The 16450-nt window shown below is 42.8% G+C and overlaps 1 protein-coding gene across 1 annotated transcript in view; it reads right to left on the bottom strand.

Moving 5' to 3' along the window:
• Positions 1 to 1250: 1250 nt before the first annotated feature.
• LOC141091573 (uncharacterized) overlaps positions 1251 to 16450 on the bottom strand; it is a 35623-nt gene continuing 20423 nt past the window's right edge. The window contains exons 4-5 of the mRNA XM_073577231.1: positions 4643 to 4757; positions 1251 to 2929 (exon numbers count right to left, since the gene is read on the bottom strand). Of these exons, the coding sequence (XP_073433332.1) occupies positions 1296 to 2929; positions 4643 to 4757 (1749 nt within the window). The 3' untranslated portion in view covers positions 1251 to 1295. The remainder of the gene's footprint in view (positions 2930 to 4642; positions 4758 to 16450) is intronic.

Genomic DNA, 16450 nt, shown 5'->3' with positions numbered 1-16450 from the left:
CTAGCTCCGGCAGCCGAGACCCCGGAAAAAATCCTACACTGGGGGGGCGCTATTTGCTTACGCCACAGCGCCATGAATTAACGGCGCTGTGGTTTAAGTACCCTTAATTACCACCGTTAAAAGGCGCATCAGCGGTCGTTAAGGGGTTAATACTAACCAATAAAATATTGATATATAACCTAATATAATATTATATATATATGTATGTATGCTACAATAAGTATTTACTCACTATATCTTTTATTATCTTATACATAAGATATTACTCCCCTAATAGAAATTATACTCCTTAGGAATAGGGCACAAATCAGTAGAAGTAAAGCAGGGAAAGGAGGTCTGATTCTCAAGTATAATCTGAATGGATATGCAGCAGGGCTGGTATCCCATGATATACATAGGGCAAGCCAAGTATTTTGTGAAGTAGGGTTATCTTGCAGGCCTCAATAATAGGCAGATAGAGGTAGGGTAGACAGAATGATAAAAAGAGGGAAGCAGTCAAAGAAATGGCTAATCTTTATTCTCTAAAGTTAAGAAAAATATCAGAAAAACAAGTCTATAATCCATGACTGTATTATAATTGTTATCATCTGTCTACGTGGTTAAATACTTTTGGCCAGTGGTCAGTTCCAAAAGTTCCTCCTCTATATTTGAGTTATGTCTATAAATGTCAAGGCCAAATATCTTCTTGGCCAAAAGCACCAAAAGGATATAGTTCCGTGAATTGTTAAATTGACACTAAGGAAGTGCCCAACCCCCCCCCCCCCCCGTGTTCCCGTCACATTCAATTAACTTTATCACGTATCCCAGGATACAGCTGATATGTTGTTATATAACTTATCTTTTTTGCCAATTATTGTGTAAACTCTTCTTCATCTTGCCAATTGTTACGAAATGTTACGAAATTGTCCATTTTCTCTTCAGATGGGGTATAAAGGACCCATCTTCTCTCACTATTAAACAGGAGATTTACTTGATAGACAAGCTACCTGTGTCTCTCGGTGTATTTCTCCCAATCCTAGGTACCTAGGCAAAAGCTCTGCCTGAGCTCTACCTGAGGAGACATAGAAATCCCTTCTTCGACACTGGGGATATTTCAGCATCATTGCTTACAAAGTAAACAAGGCTCTTATTTTCTTCTTTATGGCCAAAATAATTTTGGGTATTTTGCAGATCGAGACTAATTCTTCGAAAGTAACTTTTGCTTATAGCATTTCCCCAATTCCAAAAAGAATAAAAGTTTCTTATCAATGTGAATTCTGGAAAAGATTTATTTGTAAAACATTTCCACACATAGATCAAAGCAGCTTTTCTACTGTGTGACTTTTTTGATGCTTACTAAGACCTGAGCTATCTTTAAAGCATTTTTCACACACTGAACATGAATACGGCTTCTCTCCTGTGTGTATTCTCTCATGTATAACGAGACCCGAATTATCTATAAAGCATTTTCCACATAGTGAACATGCATACGGTTTCTCTCCTCTGTGACTTCTTTCATGTCTAACAAGATTTTGTTTAGTTGTAAAGCATTTGCTACAAAGTGAACAGGAGTACGGCTTATCTCCTGTGTGTGTTCTCTCATGACTAACAAGATTTGATTTACTTATAAAACATTTTCCACATAGTGAACAGGAATACGGCTTCTCTGCTGTGTGGCTTCTCTCATGTATTCTAAGACTAGCCCTATCTCTAAGGCATTTTCCACATTCTGAACATGAATATGGCTTCGCTCCTGAATGAATTCTATTGTGAGAAACAAGACTGGACTTTTTATTAAAACATTTCCCACATAATGGACAAGAATATGGCCTCTCTCCAGTGTGAATTTTCTGATGTATAATAAGATGAGATATATTTTTAAAACATTTTCCACAATCTGAACATGAATTTGGTTTCTCTCCTGTGTGAATTTTATGATGATTAAGAAGAATTGATTTTGTTGTAAAACATTTCCCACACTCAGTACATGGATACGGCTTCTCTCCTGTATGAGTTCTCTCATGTACAACAAGACTTGAATGATATTTAAAACGTCTTCCACATATTGAACAAGGAAACGGCTTTTCTCCTGTGTGGCCTCTCTCATGTATACTAAGATTTGTTCTATCTTTAAAGCACATCCCACATTCTGAACATGAATATGGCTTTTCTCCTGTATGAATTCTTCCATGTGAAATAAGACTTGTTTTATCTTTATACCTCTTCCCACATTCTGAACATGAATATGGCTTTTCTCCTGTGTGAACCTTTTGATGTGTAATAAGATTTGATTTCTTGATAAAACACTTACCACATTCAGAACATGAATATGGTTTTTCTCCTGTATGAATTTTCTGATGTGAGACCAGATTAAATTTATTTAGAAAACATGTACCACATTCAGAACATGAGTACGGCTTCTCACCTGTGTGAATTTTCTCATGTCTAACAAGATCTGATTTAGTTATAAAACATTTCCCACAAACTGAACATGGAAACGGCTTCTCCCCTGTGTGGCTTCTCTCATGTATAACAAGACCTGCTCTATTTGTGAAGGACTTTCCACATTCTGCACATGAATATGGATTATTCCCTCCTGTGTGAATTTTCTTGTGACCAAGAAGAATTTTTCGAGTTGTAAAACATTTCCCACATTCAGAACACGAATGCGACTTCTTTCCTGTGTGACTTTGCTCGTGTGTAAGAAGATGTGATTGAGCTGTAAAGCATCTCCCGCACTTTGAGCAGGTGTACGGTTTCTTCCCTGTGAGACTTCTTGCAATCTGTGATTGAGCAGAAGAAGGTTCTTCATTATTAGAGGAAATCTCTGTACAGTGAAGTCCGGGATCGATGAGGCTTTCTCCTGAGGAGGGCGGAATGATATCTTCATCTTCTACTTTATAATTTAGCGATAACACAACGATTTCCTCAGAAATCCTACTGGAGCTTTCTGTTAAGATTAAAGATATATTTGTCAAATCTGTTTAAACCATAAAAATAAAACAGACAAACTTATAAACAATCATATTATGGGTGTCATCTATTACTGGACAATCACTTATCAATTCCCTCAATATGCGGCGTAAAATAATATATACCGTCCTTACCTACCAAACCAGCGCTGCTCCTCCAACCCAAGCCATGTTATCCCTTGCCAGTCTCCTGACCGCTGCAAGTAGTCAAGAGATAACCAGATTGGCTGCAGCCTTCACAATTGCATCCGAGCAAAAGAAACACTCTTCTGCTCAGACAGTTGTGAAGGCTTCAGCTGCCAATCGTCACATCACAGCTGCAGCCATGGTTAGGGGACACAAGGCACAGAGCGAAGACGCAGTGCTGATCCAGGAGGTAAGCATACTTTTACGGGGCGTCCAAAAGCAAACAACTCCTTTAACTGCTTCCAGACCAACAAAAGACTTGAAACCTCCAGGCACAACGTGTAAAGTTATTAAATAAAAACGCCACCGTCAATTCAAGTCACTGTTTGTATTTCTATGGGGGCAAGGCCACAGACAAAAATGTATATTAGTGTTCGCCTGTGGTCATAAAAAAAAAAAAAAAAAAAAAAAAAGGCATATGATGACAGCCACGTAGAAATGAAGCCCCACGTAGCACGCAAAAAGACACAAATATGACTTGAATATCCAATCGAGAAAATGTTTTCATTGCTCTTTAACCCCTTAGTGACAGACAAATTTTAAAAATCTGACCAGTGTCACTTTATGTGGTAATAACTCTGGAACGCTTTGTGACACATTATACTTTATGATAATAGTAAATTTAGATTGATGTGTTTTGTGTTTGTTTATAAAAAATATCAGAAATTTGACAAAAATGTAAAAAAAATTAGTAATTTTCAAACTTTGAATGATTATCCCTTTAATTCTGATAGTCACACCATAGCGAAACATTAATAAATAACATTTATCACATGTCGGCTTTACATCAGCACCATTTGTAAAATGTTATTTTATTTTCTTAGCATTTTAGGAGGTTTAAAAATGTAGCAACAATTTTTCATTTTTGCATGGAAATTTACAAAATTATTTATTTATTTTTTTTTAGGGACCTATCCAAGTTTGCAGTGACTTTGAGGGTCCTACATTTTGGAAAACCCTCAAAAGTGACACCATTTTAAAAACAACATCCTTTGACATTCTGAAAACTGCTGTCAGGTAGTTTATTAACCCTTCAGATGCTTTTCAGGAATTAATACAAAGTGGCATGACAGGAATGAAAAAGTGTATTTTTACCAGCTAAATATCAGCATCTTCTGAACAGGCCACTATAGCCGTGAGACTCTAAGGCCGTTATTTGGCCATGAACTACCATGGCAAACACAGCAGAACTACATAATCATGATCTCAGGGTGCTGATGGGGATAAAGAGGAAGCCCCCACACTCAACTATCTATAGGATATAGTCATTATTGACAGCAGCATCTAAGGGGTTAAACAGATATGGACAGTGCCCCAACACTGACCGTGGCTGATCCAGCAAGTTGTCAGCTATAATGTACAGCCGACAGCTGCTTGATTGTCACCTGTGTGGGGAGATGCTATTCTCTTATATCTCAGGTCAGTTAAAAGACGTATTGGCGGTCATTAAGGGGTTAAACCACGTGTGTGAACAGAGTTCTCTTTCCAAGTTCCGTATTACCTACCTGTGGAGTCATCGCCAGGAATTCCTTCTTTCCCTTCGTTCATACTCGGTGGATCAATCATCACCTCATCGGCTTCTTCTTTAACCTCCACTGTTATAATAGTCAGATCTTCCCCCTGATACACCAGGTGTAAAACATCAGAACAACATGGCAGCGAGATGGAGAAAGCTAACAGATGAGTGTCATGGAGGAGGGCTGTAAATATGTGTCACCCTCTTTTTTTAAAGGATTTGTTTTTGGATGGGTTTGACTTATCACCACGACCTCGTTGGGACAAAATATAAAAGATGGACAAATGGACATCCATTTACTCAAAACAGGTAACCATATTATCCCCTTTGTCATGCCGGTGATTAGCGAGCTTTGTAAGCACCACCCTACTCAACCCATACACCGCTCTGTTCCTCCTAGGGTCTCACCATGCTGCCTCTTGCAGACACTTCCAGCACTACTACTACCACCGTTTGCTGAGAGTCCCCACCTAGCTAGAGGGAGGCACGGTCAGACTCCGCAGGAATTTATAATCACCGTGTCCTGCAGAGTTCTGCTTCCCTGGCCTATCCCCTGCCAGCCGGTGGTAATTAGGCAACTCCTCCTTCCACTCCTTGCCTGAGGTTAGCTCCTATTGCCATTTGCTATAAGTGCTCTGTCAAGGTGTTGTATTGTTCTGACCTCATGTTAACGACCCGGCTTGTTTAATCAATCGTCTGTGTGAGTTGCTGAATTGTAGGTTGCTGAGTGCTTTCTACCTGTTCAATTTTTGGGGGGCTTTGGGGGCTTGTTTAACCTATATTTTCTCTCTTCAGGGTTAATCTCTTCTTTTACTATCTGTGTTTTTAAGGGTAAACTATATTGCATTTAAATCTAGAGGTGTAACTATATTCACAAGGGGTTAATTAAGGGTGGGAGTTCATACAGTAATTAAGGGTTTATAATGGGCAGCTGGTTGGGGCTCAACTCCTTTTGGAAGTGCATTGAGCAGCAAGGTGATGTGCTGGTGAAAGGGGAAAAAAAAAAAACTCTTAAATCTTCTTCCTGAGCGAGTGTGAACGAGCTGAGTGTGACCTGAGCGTAAGTGCGAACTGTGATAAGTGTGTGACTTGAAATTCAGTGACTTTAGATTCAGGGAGTTTCCAAGGGAGGTCTTACTGAATTGCTGTTATAGTAATTATTTTTTTTTTTATTTATTTATTTTTGCTTATCTTATTGTCTGGTGCAATCCCCATTAGGATGTGCTCCACTATTGCCAATGCCATCCAGTGCACGTCTTGCCGCATGTATGCAGTCCTTGAACAACCGGTCGAGGGTGCATACTGCTGTGCGAGATGTGAGCACGTTGTGCATTTGGAAGCCCAGATACTGGATCTAAATGTGCAGCTGGCAACACTGAGATCCATAGACAATATGGAAAGGAGTCTTCTGCTCACTGAGCAGACGCTCAATGGGATAGATGAGGGGGGATGCTAGGTTGGAGCTGCAGGACAATGAAGCAGCTAGCTGGGTGACAGTTAGAAGGCGGGGTAGAGGGAAGAGCACCAGGGAGGCTAGTCCTGATCTGGCACACCCCAATAAGTTTGCAAAGTTGGCAGATGAGGGGAGTGTTAGTGCAGGAGTAGCACTGCTGCAGCAAGGCATGTCCTCTGACAGCCGGAGGAGTGTCTTCTCCAGTAAGGGGGGAAATAGGAGAGCAGGGCAGGCCAGACAGGTTCTGGTAGTGGGAGACTCAATTATTAGGGGAACAGATAGGGCAATCTGTCACAAAGACAGGGATCGTCGAACGGTGTGCTGCCTACCTGGCGCTCGAGTCCGACACATCGCTGATCGGGTTGACAGATTACTGGGAGGGGCTGGTGAGGATCCAGCGGTCATGGTGCACATTGGCACAAATGACAAAGTTAGAGGTAGGTGGAAGGTCCTTAAAGATGATTTCAGGGAATTAGGCTGTAAGCTTAAAGCAAGGACCTCCAAGGTGGTATTTTCGGAAATACTTCCTGTACCACGTGCCACGCCAGAGAGGCAACGGGAGATTAGGGAGGTTAATAAGTGGCTCAGGAATTGGTGTAGGAAGGAGGGTTTGGGTTCCTGCAGAACTGGGCCGACTTCTCAGTTGGCTACAGGTTCTACGCTAGGGACGGGCTGCACCTCAATGGGGAGGGTGCAGCTGTGCTGGGGGAGAAAATGGCTAGAAGGTTGGAGGAGTGTTTAAACTAGGGACAGGGGGGGGGGGGGGGGGGGAGGGTATTCCTTTTATAGGAGGGGAAGACAGTGCTGATAGAGACCTGGGCACAAATAATGACATTGGGGGTGGGGGTGGCATGGGGGGTGGGGTTAGAACAGTTAATAATTTAAGAAAGAATAGAGGTACAGAGAGATACATAAAGTGCATGTATACTAATGCCAGAAGTCTCGCCAACAAGATGGAGGAATTGGAGTTAATGTTGTTGGAGCATAATTATGACATGGTGGGGATATCTGAGACATGGCCGGACGAGAGCCACGACTGGGCTGTTAATTTACAGGGCTATAGTCTGTTCAGAAATGACCTTACAAATAAGCAAGGGGGAGGCGTGTGTCTATATGTAAAATCATCCTTAAAACCCATCCTTCGTGATAATATATATGAATCTAATGTAAATGTAGAGTCCCTGTGGGTAGAGATAAGGGGGGGGGGAAATAATAAATTACTGATAGGGGTTTGTTATAAATCTCCAAAAATAATGGAAGCTACAGAGAATATCCTCATAAAGCAAATAGATGAAGCAGCGACTCAAGGAGAAGTCATTATTATGGGGGACTTCAACTACCCTGAAACACATTGGGGAACCGAAACCTGCAGTTCCAGCAAAGGTGATAGGTGTATGACAACTATGAGAGACAATTACCTTTCACCACTGGTTCAGGACCCAACAAGAGGGGGGGGCACTGCTAGACCTAATATTAACCAACAGGCCAGACCGCATATCAAATGTAAGGGTTGGGGGTCACTTGGGTAATAGTGATCACAAATTAATAAGTTTTCATGTATCCTTTAATAAGATGTGTAGTAGAGGGGTTACAAGGACACTAAACTTCAGGAAGGCAAATTTCCAACGGATGAGAGATGATCTTGGTGCAATTAACTGGGACGATATCCTGAGACATAAAAATACACAAAGAAAATGGGAGACGTTTATTAGCATCCTGAATAGGATCTGTGCACAATATATACCGTATGGGAATAAACATGCGAGAAATAGGAGGAAACCACTATGGCTAAATAGAGCTGTAAGGGGCGCAATAAGAGATAAAAATAAAGCATTTAGAGAATTAAAGCAAGTAGGTAGTGATGAGGCATTAAATAAATACAGAAGATTAAATAAATTCTGTAAAAAGCAAATCAAGACAGCAAAGATTGAGACAGAGAGACTCATTGCCAGAGAAAGTAAAAATAATCCCAAAATATTCTTTAACTACATAAATAGTAAGAAGCTAAAAAATGATAGTGTTGGTCCCCTTAAAAATAGTCTGGGTGAAATGGTGGATGAGGATGAGGAAAAAGCCAATATGCTAAATGACTTTTTTTCAACAGTATTTACACAAGAAAATCCCATGACGGATAACATGATCAGGGATAAAAATTCTCCATTAAATGTCACCTGCTTAACCCAGCAGGAAGTACGGCGGCGTCTACAAATCACTAAAATTGACAAATCCCCGGGCCCGGATGGGATACACCCCCGAGTACTGCAGGAATTAAGCACAGTCATTGATAGACCACTATTTTTAATCTTTAAAGATTCCATAATAACAGGGTCTGTGCCACAGGACTGGCGTATAGCAAATGTGGTGCCAATATTCAAAAAGGGGACAAAAACTGAACTTGGAAATTATAGGCCTGTAAGTTTAACCTCAACTGTGGGTAAAATCCTGGAGGGTTTTCTAAGAGATACTATACTGGAGTATCTGGAGAAGAATAACCTTATGACCCAATATCAACATGGGTTTACAAGAGACCGTTCCTGTCAGACTAATCTGATAAGCTTTTATGAAGAGGTAAGTTCCGGACTGGACCAAGGGAATGCAGTGGACGTGGTGTACATGGACTTTTCAAAAGCTTTTGATACGGTGCCACACAAAAGGTTGATACATAAAATGAGAACAATGGGGATAGGGGAAAATATGTGTAGGTGGGTTAAGAGCTGGCTCAGGGATAGGAAACAAAGGGTGGTTATTAATGGAGCACACTCGGACTGGGTCACGGTTAGCAGTGGGGTACCACAGGGGTCAGTTTTGGGCCCGCTTCTTTTTAACATATTTATTAATGACCTTGTAGGGGGCATAGAGAGTAGAATTTCAATATTTGCAGATGACACTAAACTCTGCAGGGTAATTAATACAGAGGAGGACAATTTTATATTACAGGAGGATTTATGTAAACTAGAAGCTTGGGCTGATAAATGGCAAATGAGCTTTAATGGGGATAAATGTAAGGTCATGCACTTGGGTAGAACGAACAAGTTGTATAATTATGTGCTTAATTGTAAAACACTGGGCAAAACTGTCACTGAAAAAGACCTGGGTGTATGGGTGGACGACAAACTCACATTTAGTGGCCAGAGTCAAGCAGCTGCTGCAAAGGCAAATAAAATAATGGGATGCATTAAAAGAGGCATAGATGCTCATGAGGAGAACATAATTTTACCTCTATATAAGTCACTAGTGCGACCACACTTAGAATACTGTGTACAGTTCTAGTCTCCGGTGTATAAGAAAGACATAGCTGAACTGGAGCGGGTGCAGAGAAGAGCGACCAAGGTTATTAGGGAACTAGGGGGTCTGCAATACCAAGACAGGTTATTACACTTGGGGTTATTTAGTTTGGAGAATCGAAGGCTTAGGGGTGATCTTATTACAATGTATAAATATATGTGGGGACAATACAAAGACCTGTCTAATGATCTTTTTACTCTTAGACCTGTGACGGGGACAAGGGGGCATCCTCTACGTCTGGAGGAAAGAAGGTTTAAGCATACTCACAGACGCGGATTCTTTACTGTAAGAGCAGTGAGACTATGGAACTCTCTGCCATATGATGTTGTAATGAGTGATTCACTACTAAAATTTAAGAAGGGACTGGATGCCTTTCTTGAAAAGTATAATATTACAGGGTATATACACTAGTCTCCTTAATATTGCGTTGATCCAGGGAGCTAGTCTGATTGCCGTATGTGGAGTCGGGAAGGAATTTTTTTCCCCAATGTGAAGCTTACTGTTGCCACATGGGTTTTTTTTGCCTTCCTCTGGATCAACATGTTAGGGCAAGTTAGGATAGGATATGGGTTGAACTAGATGGACTTAAAGTCTCCCTTCAACCTTAATTACTATGTTACTATGTCTTGTCTGATCTCTGGGTTCCTGACCTCGACTTTGTACTCTGACACTGTGCTGCCTGACCACATTTTTGCCTTGGCTGTCTGTACCCAAGCCTCCAACCCCTTACGTCAGCTGCTGCAGGTCTGGGGGCTGCCCTGGATTGGCACCTGGTAGCTACCCTGATGGCCAAGCCTCTCCACTTCATCAGAGGCTCTATTGAAAGCAGGTAGCCACTTAGTCACCCTCACCGCTGTCACACCCTTAATGACTGACAATCCCCAATCCCCTACCCCCACCCTCAATTTTTTTCTTACACTATGCATTATTGGTATCGTCTCAAGCTATGACATTTATCTTCCTCGTAAATACAAAATATATATCGTTATGAAACAGTATTTACACCCAGTGAACTTTTCCATATTTTTTTTCATGTTACACCCACAAAGCTATACGAGTTATATTGGGATAGCGTAGGGTACTTGGCAACATCATTTTGATTAAAGGGAATCTGTCTATTTTTTCGCATATAAGCTGCGGCCACCGCCATCAGGGGCTTATCTACAGCATTCTGTAATGCTGTAGATAAGCCCCCGATGTAACCTGAAAGATAAGAAAAACGAGTTAGATTATACTCACTGGGGGAAGCGGTCCGGTCCGGCGTGTCCCATCTTCTAGCGATGACGTCCTCTTCTTTGCTTCCTGTCGCGGCTCCTGCGCAGGCGCACTGATCTGCCCTGTTGAGGGTAGAGCAGAGTACTGCAGTGCGCAGGCCCTCTCTGACCTTTCCCGACGTCTGCGCACTGCAGTACTCTGCTCTACCCTCAACAGGGTAGAGCAGTGCGCCTGCGCTGGAGCCGCGACAGGAAGCAAAGAAGAGGACGTCATCGCTAGAAGATGGGAGGTGCCGGACCGGACCGTGACACCAGTCGGACCCGGACCACTCCCGGGTGAGTATAATATAACTCATTTTTCTTCTCTTTAAGGTTACATCGGGGCTTATAGCTCCTGATGGAGGTGGCCGCAGCTTATATGCAAAAAAAAAAAAAAATAGGTGACAGATTCCCTTTAAAAAATAAAAAAAATAAAAAATTTTCAAGCCATTCCACTGCGTGAAGGTGACCCTATACGGGACAGTTTTGACCTCTAGTATTAAAACCTTACCATATGTTAAATTATGCAAATGTGACTAAGGGCTGAGCTGGACCGAGACCCCAACTAATGGACACCCAGCTCAGGGGAGCTATATAAACGTAATGTCCAGCTCAAAATTGCAAGTATTCCTTCCTGCTGCAGTTAGGCTGTATAACCAGCACTGTCCAAAACGGAGAACGACCCAAACAGTGAACTGATAGATCCAAAGTTGTGACAGTCCGGTTACATTTTTTTTTTTCCCCCGTATATGTACCTACCTACTGTCAATGTAATGCCTTTATGCATCTGTATCTGTACTTGTTCCTGCCTTGCTACTGTAATGCTCTGAATTTCCCCATGGTGGGACTATTAAAGGATTATCTTATCTCTTATTTGTGAAGTGTAAAGGAAATGATACAGGGTTTTCTAAACATTTTAAAAGTATAAAGCTAAGAATTGTGAGATACATTTGTATTCAGCCCCCTGTAGTCTTATGCCCCTCAATGAAATCCTGAGTGACCAATCACCTCCAGAGGTCACATAATTCATACATGGAGTCCACCTGGGTGTGATTTCTTCTTCTGATAACTACAACTGTTCTGTGAAGGCAACACCACAAAATGAAAACCAAGGAGCCCTACAGACAGGTCAGGGATAAAGTTGTGAAAAAGAGTAAAGCAGGATCAAGTTATAGAGAAGATCTCATGACACAGTCAATGCGTCATCCAAAAATTGAAGGTGCATAGCACAACTGCAAGCCTACAGAAACATGGCCGTCCACCTAAAGTGACGTCTCAAGCAAGGACATCATTAATTAGAGAAGCAGCCAAAAGGCCCATGGTCACTCTGGAGGATCTGCAGAGATCCACAGCACAGGTGGAAGAATCTGTCCATAGGATGGCTATTTTTTTAATCAGATCATTTTTTTTATTGAACATAAAACTTAGGACAGGCATTACATTACAATACTTGCTTTACAATATTACAGTAAATTCCACCCCCCTTCCCTTACCCCCCATGAAGACCTTTCCCAATGCAATCAGCACTTCATTCATTCCCCCCCACTCCGTCATACAGTTTGCCGGGAGTTTTATGCTACAATAGTTTATACCGGTGTTACTCTAGATAATCCTATCCAACCATGGCTGCCATAATTTATGGCAATATTCCGCTTTATTCCTCTTTCTTTGAATTATATAGTTCGTTTGGGCAATAAATTTGCGTCTGGACGGGGGGCTCCTCTCTAATCCAATATTTAGCAATCAATTTTCTGGCAATATACAATAATCACGCAATTGCTATTTTGGTCATGTTGTCTGCTTTTATTTTCTCAACGTACCCTCAGTGGGTCCCTAGGGACAATACACCCATACGCCACTCCAATACATTTCAACACTACAATCCAAAAGGAAGACAATCTGGGACAATACCAAAGCGTATGCAGTATGCCTGCGGAGACTGCGAGCACCTTGGGCAGTCAGAGTTAGACTTTAACCCTGCTTTAAATAACATATCAGGGGTTCTATACACCCTGTGGATCACATACAGCTGTGACATTCTCCCAGGCTCGCTCATAGATATCTTGGGTACATATTTTAGAATAGACTCTCACCTATGGTTGTCTCTCTCTCTCAAGTCTGCCTCCCACTTCCTTCTAGCTTTCATAGGGTGTCCTCCCAAAAAGGCGAGCAGCAGGTCCCTGTATACTTCAGATATCGCCCCTTTCCTTCCACTGTTTTTAAGTATAAAACATACGTAAGGCCTATTTGTATTTCTACAGGCCGTCTTCTGCTTTGTGTCTGAAATGCATGCTGAACCAGTCTAGATTGAAAGATTTAGCCTTGGGAATTGAAATTCTTCCTGCAACATTTCATATGATTTAAGCTTCCCTCGGTAAATCAGCTGATTGATCAGCTCAAGACCCACTTCTTTCCACTCACCAAATCCCTTCATATTACTGAACTTATGGTTATCCCATATAGCCGAAAACCTAGTGAAGTGAGTCACCCACTAATCTGCTTGATTTTCTGCCACATCTTATGTATTAGCTTTATGGTATTGTAATGGAATCCTCATTTCTTCAAGAGTCCTGCCTCCAGTCCCATACTTAATGGCAGAATCTTTATTAAGTGTCCCAATCTGACAGGTACCTGTCCCTTTCCCAGAGTCTCCTCCAAGGTCTTGAGGTGTTGGCTTTGTGCAGAAAGTCTTAGCTACTCACTGGTTAACGGTATTTTTCGTAGTCCATGACAGCACCACCTGAGAGAGGGGATCCGCCGTTCAGGAACAGGAAATCCTACAGATACATAAGGGCGGCACCTCTCCCAAGCATCAGTTGGTTTACAGAGCAGAAGAGGACCACCAAGGTTAATAGCATAATTTTATGTACAATACTTTACTCAACTATTTACTACCAGTGTACATATAAGAGGAAGAAGTGCACACCCCAAACTAAATAAAAGGGAGGGAATATACGGGTGCTGTCATGGACTCCGAAAAATACCGTTAACCGGTGAGTAACTAAGACTTTATTCGGTCGTCCATGACAGCACCACCTGAGAGAATTACAGAGAGTAATAATTACTTTAGGGAGGGACTACAGCCTGCAGAACCCGGACACCAAAGGAGAGGTCTGAGGAAGCACCCAGATCTAGCCTATAAATGACTATAAAAGGTGCTTGGAGAGGACCAGGTAGCTGTCTTATATATTTGGTCGATCGAGACTTCCGATCTCTCCGCCCACGAGGTTGCCATGGCTCTGGTGCAATGCGCCCTCAGCTTGCCAGGAGCCATCCTGCCTTTGAGGTGTATGCTAACGAAATGGCCTCCCTAATCCACCTTGCTAGCGAGCTTTTAGAAGCCCTGAGGCCTTTCCTAGTGCCCTGATAGGAGATAAACAAGGCATTATCTTTTTTCCAGGGGTCGGTAACTGCCAGGTACTCTAGGAGACATTTCCTAACGTCTAGAGTGTGTAGTTTTCTTTCCTTTTCGTTCCTTGGATTAGGGAGGAAGGACTATCTCCTGTGTTCTATGGAAATTGGAGGCTACCTTTGGCACGTATGCTGGATCGGGGGTAAGTGTTACCCTATCTACCCTGAATTGTATGTAAGGAGGGAGTCTAGATAACGCCTGAATGTCACATACTCTACGGGCTGACATCAGCGCTACCAGAAAAGCCACTTTAAAGAGACAGATTTTTGTAGAGGCTGATGAAATAGGTTCAAATGGGGCCTCTGTCATGGCTGTGAGGACTAGGTTTAGATCCCATGGCATAAATTTATTTCTTACTACCGGTCTGGACCTGCCTGCTGCATTAATAAATCTACTGATCCAATTGTTACTGGCGATGTTGCAGTTAAAAAGGGCACCTAAGGCTGACACTTGTACTTTAAGGGTACTGGTGGAAAGCCCCATGTCCAGACCTCTTTGTAAGAACTCTAGGATCTGCGCTATTGGTGTGAATTGTTCAGCTACTACCCCCGAGTTGTGAAGGAATTCCTTCCAGATCCTAACAAAGATCTTGGTTGTGATCGTCTTTCTGCTCTTAAGTAGGGTGTTAATCAAGGCTGGGGAGAACCCTTTCTCCCTTTAGCAGTGACCGTTCAAAAATCCACGCCGTCAGATGTAGGCCAGCCACATGAGGATGGTAGAATAGGCCCTGGGCTAGGATATCCGGGATGTCTGGAAGGACCCATGGATCGGACACCGACATGGTCCTGAGGCATGAGAACCATGCACTCCTGGGCCAAAACGGGGCGATCACTATAATCTTCGCCTTGTCTTTCCTGACTTTCCTCCTCACCAGGGGTAGTAGAGACAGGGGAGGTAAGGCATATGCTAGCCTGAAGTCCCACTTTATCAGAAAAGCATCTACTGCCAGAGGGCCTTCTCTGGGATTTAGAGAACAAAACCTAGACACTTTCCTGTTCTCCCTGGTGGCGAAAAGATCCACTTCTGGCTGCCCCCATTTTTGTATGATCAGGTCGAAGATGGAGGTCTTTAAGGACCATTCCCCTTGTCTTAGAAGGTTGTGGCTTAGAACGAGTCCCCCCTCGGTGATTGATGTAAGCCACGTGACCTGGTTGTTGGATAATATTCGAACATGGTGACCCTGTAGATATACAAGAAGGCTTGTAACCGCCTGCTCTACGGCTGTTAGCTCTATCAGGTTGGAGGACATTTCCACCTGATGGTGATCCCATAGGTCCTGGACTAAGACCTCCCCCATGTGGGCCCTCCAACAAGTAGGGCTTGCGTTCGTGGTGACTACTCGGGTTATGTTATATTCCCAGGGCAACCCTCTGGCTATATTGTTTTCCTGAAGCCACCAACTAAGGGATTTTATAGTGTGTTGGGACAAAGTCACCCTCTAGGTAACCCCCCAGGATTTTTTGATGAAGCAAAACCTCACCCTGTAGAACCCTTGTATGGAACTGGGCCCACCGGACCGTGGGTATGCAGGACGAGAGGGAACCTAGGAGAGACAGTGCTTTCCTAAAGGGACATGGTGGGGTTATTGGAGGCGTTCAGGACCTGATACTGTAGGCAAATTAATTTTTCGAGTGGCAGACGACACTCCTGATTTTGCGAATCTAGGATTAGGCCCAAGAACTGCTGAAATCTCATGGGCTGTAGATGGGACATTTTAATGTTTAGTAGCCACTCTAACCGTTCCAGAGCCGACTTTCCGCTATAACTGTAGCGAACACACGGGGGGCGACTGCAATACCAAAGGGAAGGGCGACATTTTGGAAATGCTGTACCGACCCCTCCAAAAGAACCGCCACTCTGAGGAAACGCTGATGAGAAGCATGGATGGGTATATGGTAGTAGGCGTCCTTTAAATCCAACACCACCATAAAGCAGTTTTCAAACAGTAACTTTATTGTGGAATTAATCGTTTCGATTTTAAATGGGCGAATGACCAGGAATTTATTGAGTGCCTTCAGATTGATTATGGTCCTGTAAGAGCCATCCGTCTTATGGACCAAGACTAGAGAGGAGTAGAAGCCTTTGCCTTTTTCCGCCTCCAGTACCTCTATCAGGACCTTTTTATAGCATAGGTCACGGATTTCGGTCTCTAGGGCAGCTGGTTCCGGTAGGGAAGACCTGAGAGGGCTGACCTTAAAACTGTTCCGGGGGATACAGGAAAATTCTAGCCGTAGACCTGAGGCTACCAACCCCAGGATCCAGTTACTGTTTGAAATCAGTGACCAGGCTTGGTAGAAGGCAGATAGTCTACCTCCCACCGGAGCCCCTAGTCATTGGGGAGGCTTCTTGGTCTCACAGGATGATCCTTCCTGGCGTCCCCCTCCAAACATAAAC

This window comes from Dendrobates tinctorius, unplaced genomic scaffold (assembly GCF_039654945.1).
Source record: "Dendrobates tinctorius isolate UK_male_01 unplaced genomic scaffold, ASM3965494v1 ptg000055l, whole genome shotgun sequence".
In the NCBI taxonomy this organism is placed as follows: Eukaryota; Metazoa; Chordata; class Amphibia; order Anura; family Dendrobatidae; genus Dendrobates; species Dendrobates tinctorius.
This window is presented reverse-complemented; position numbering and strand designations above follow the sequence as displayed.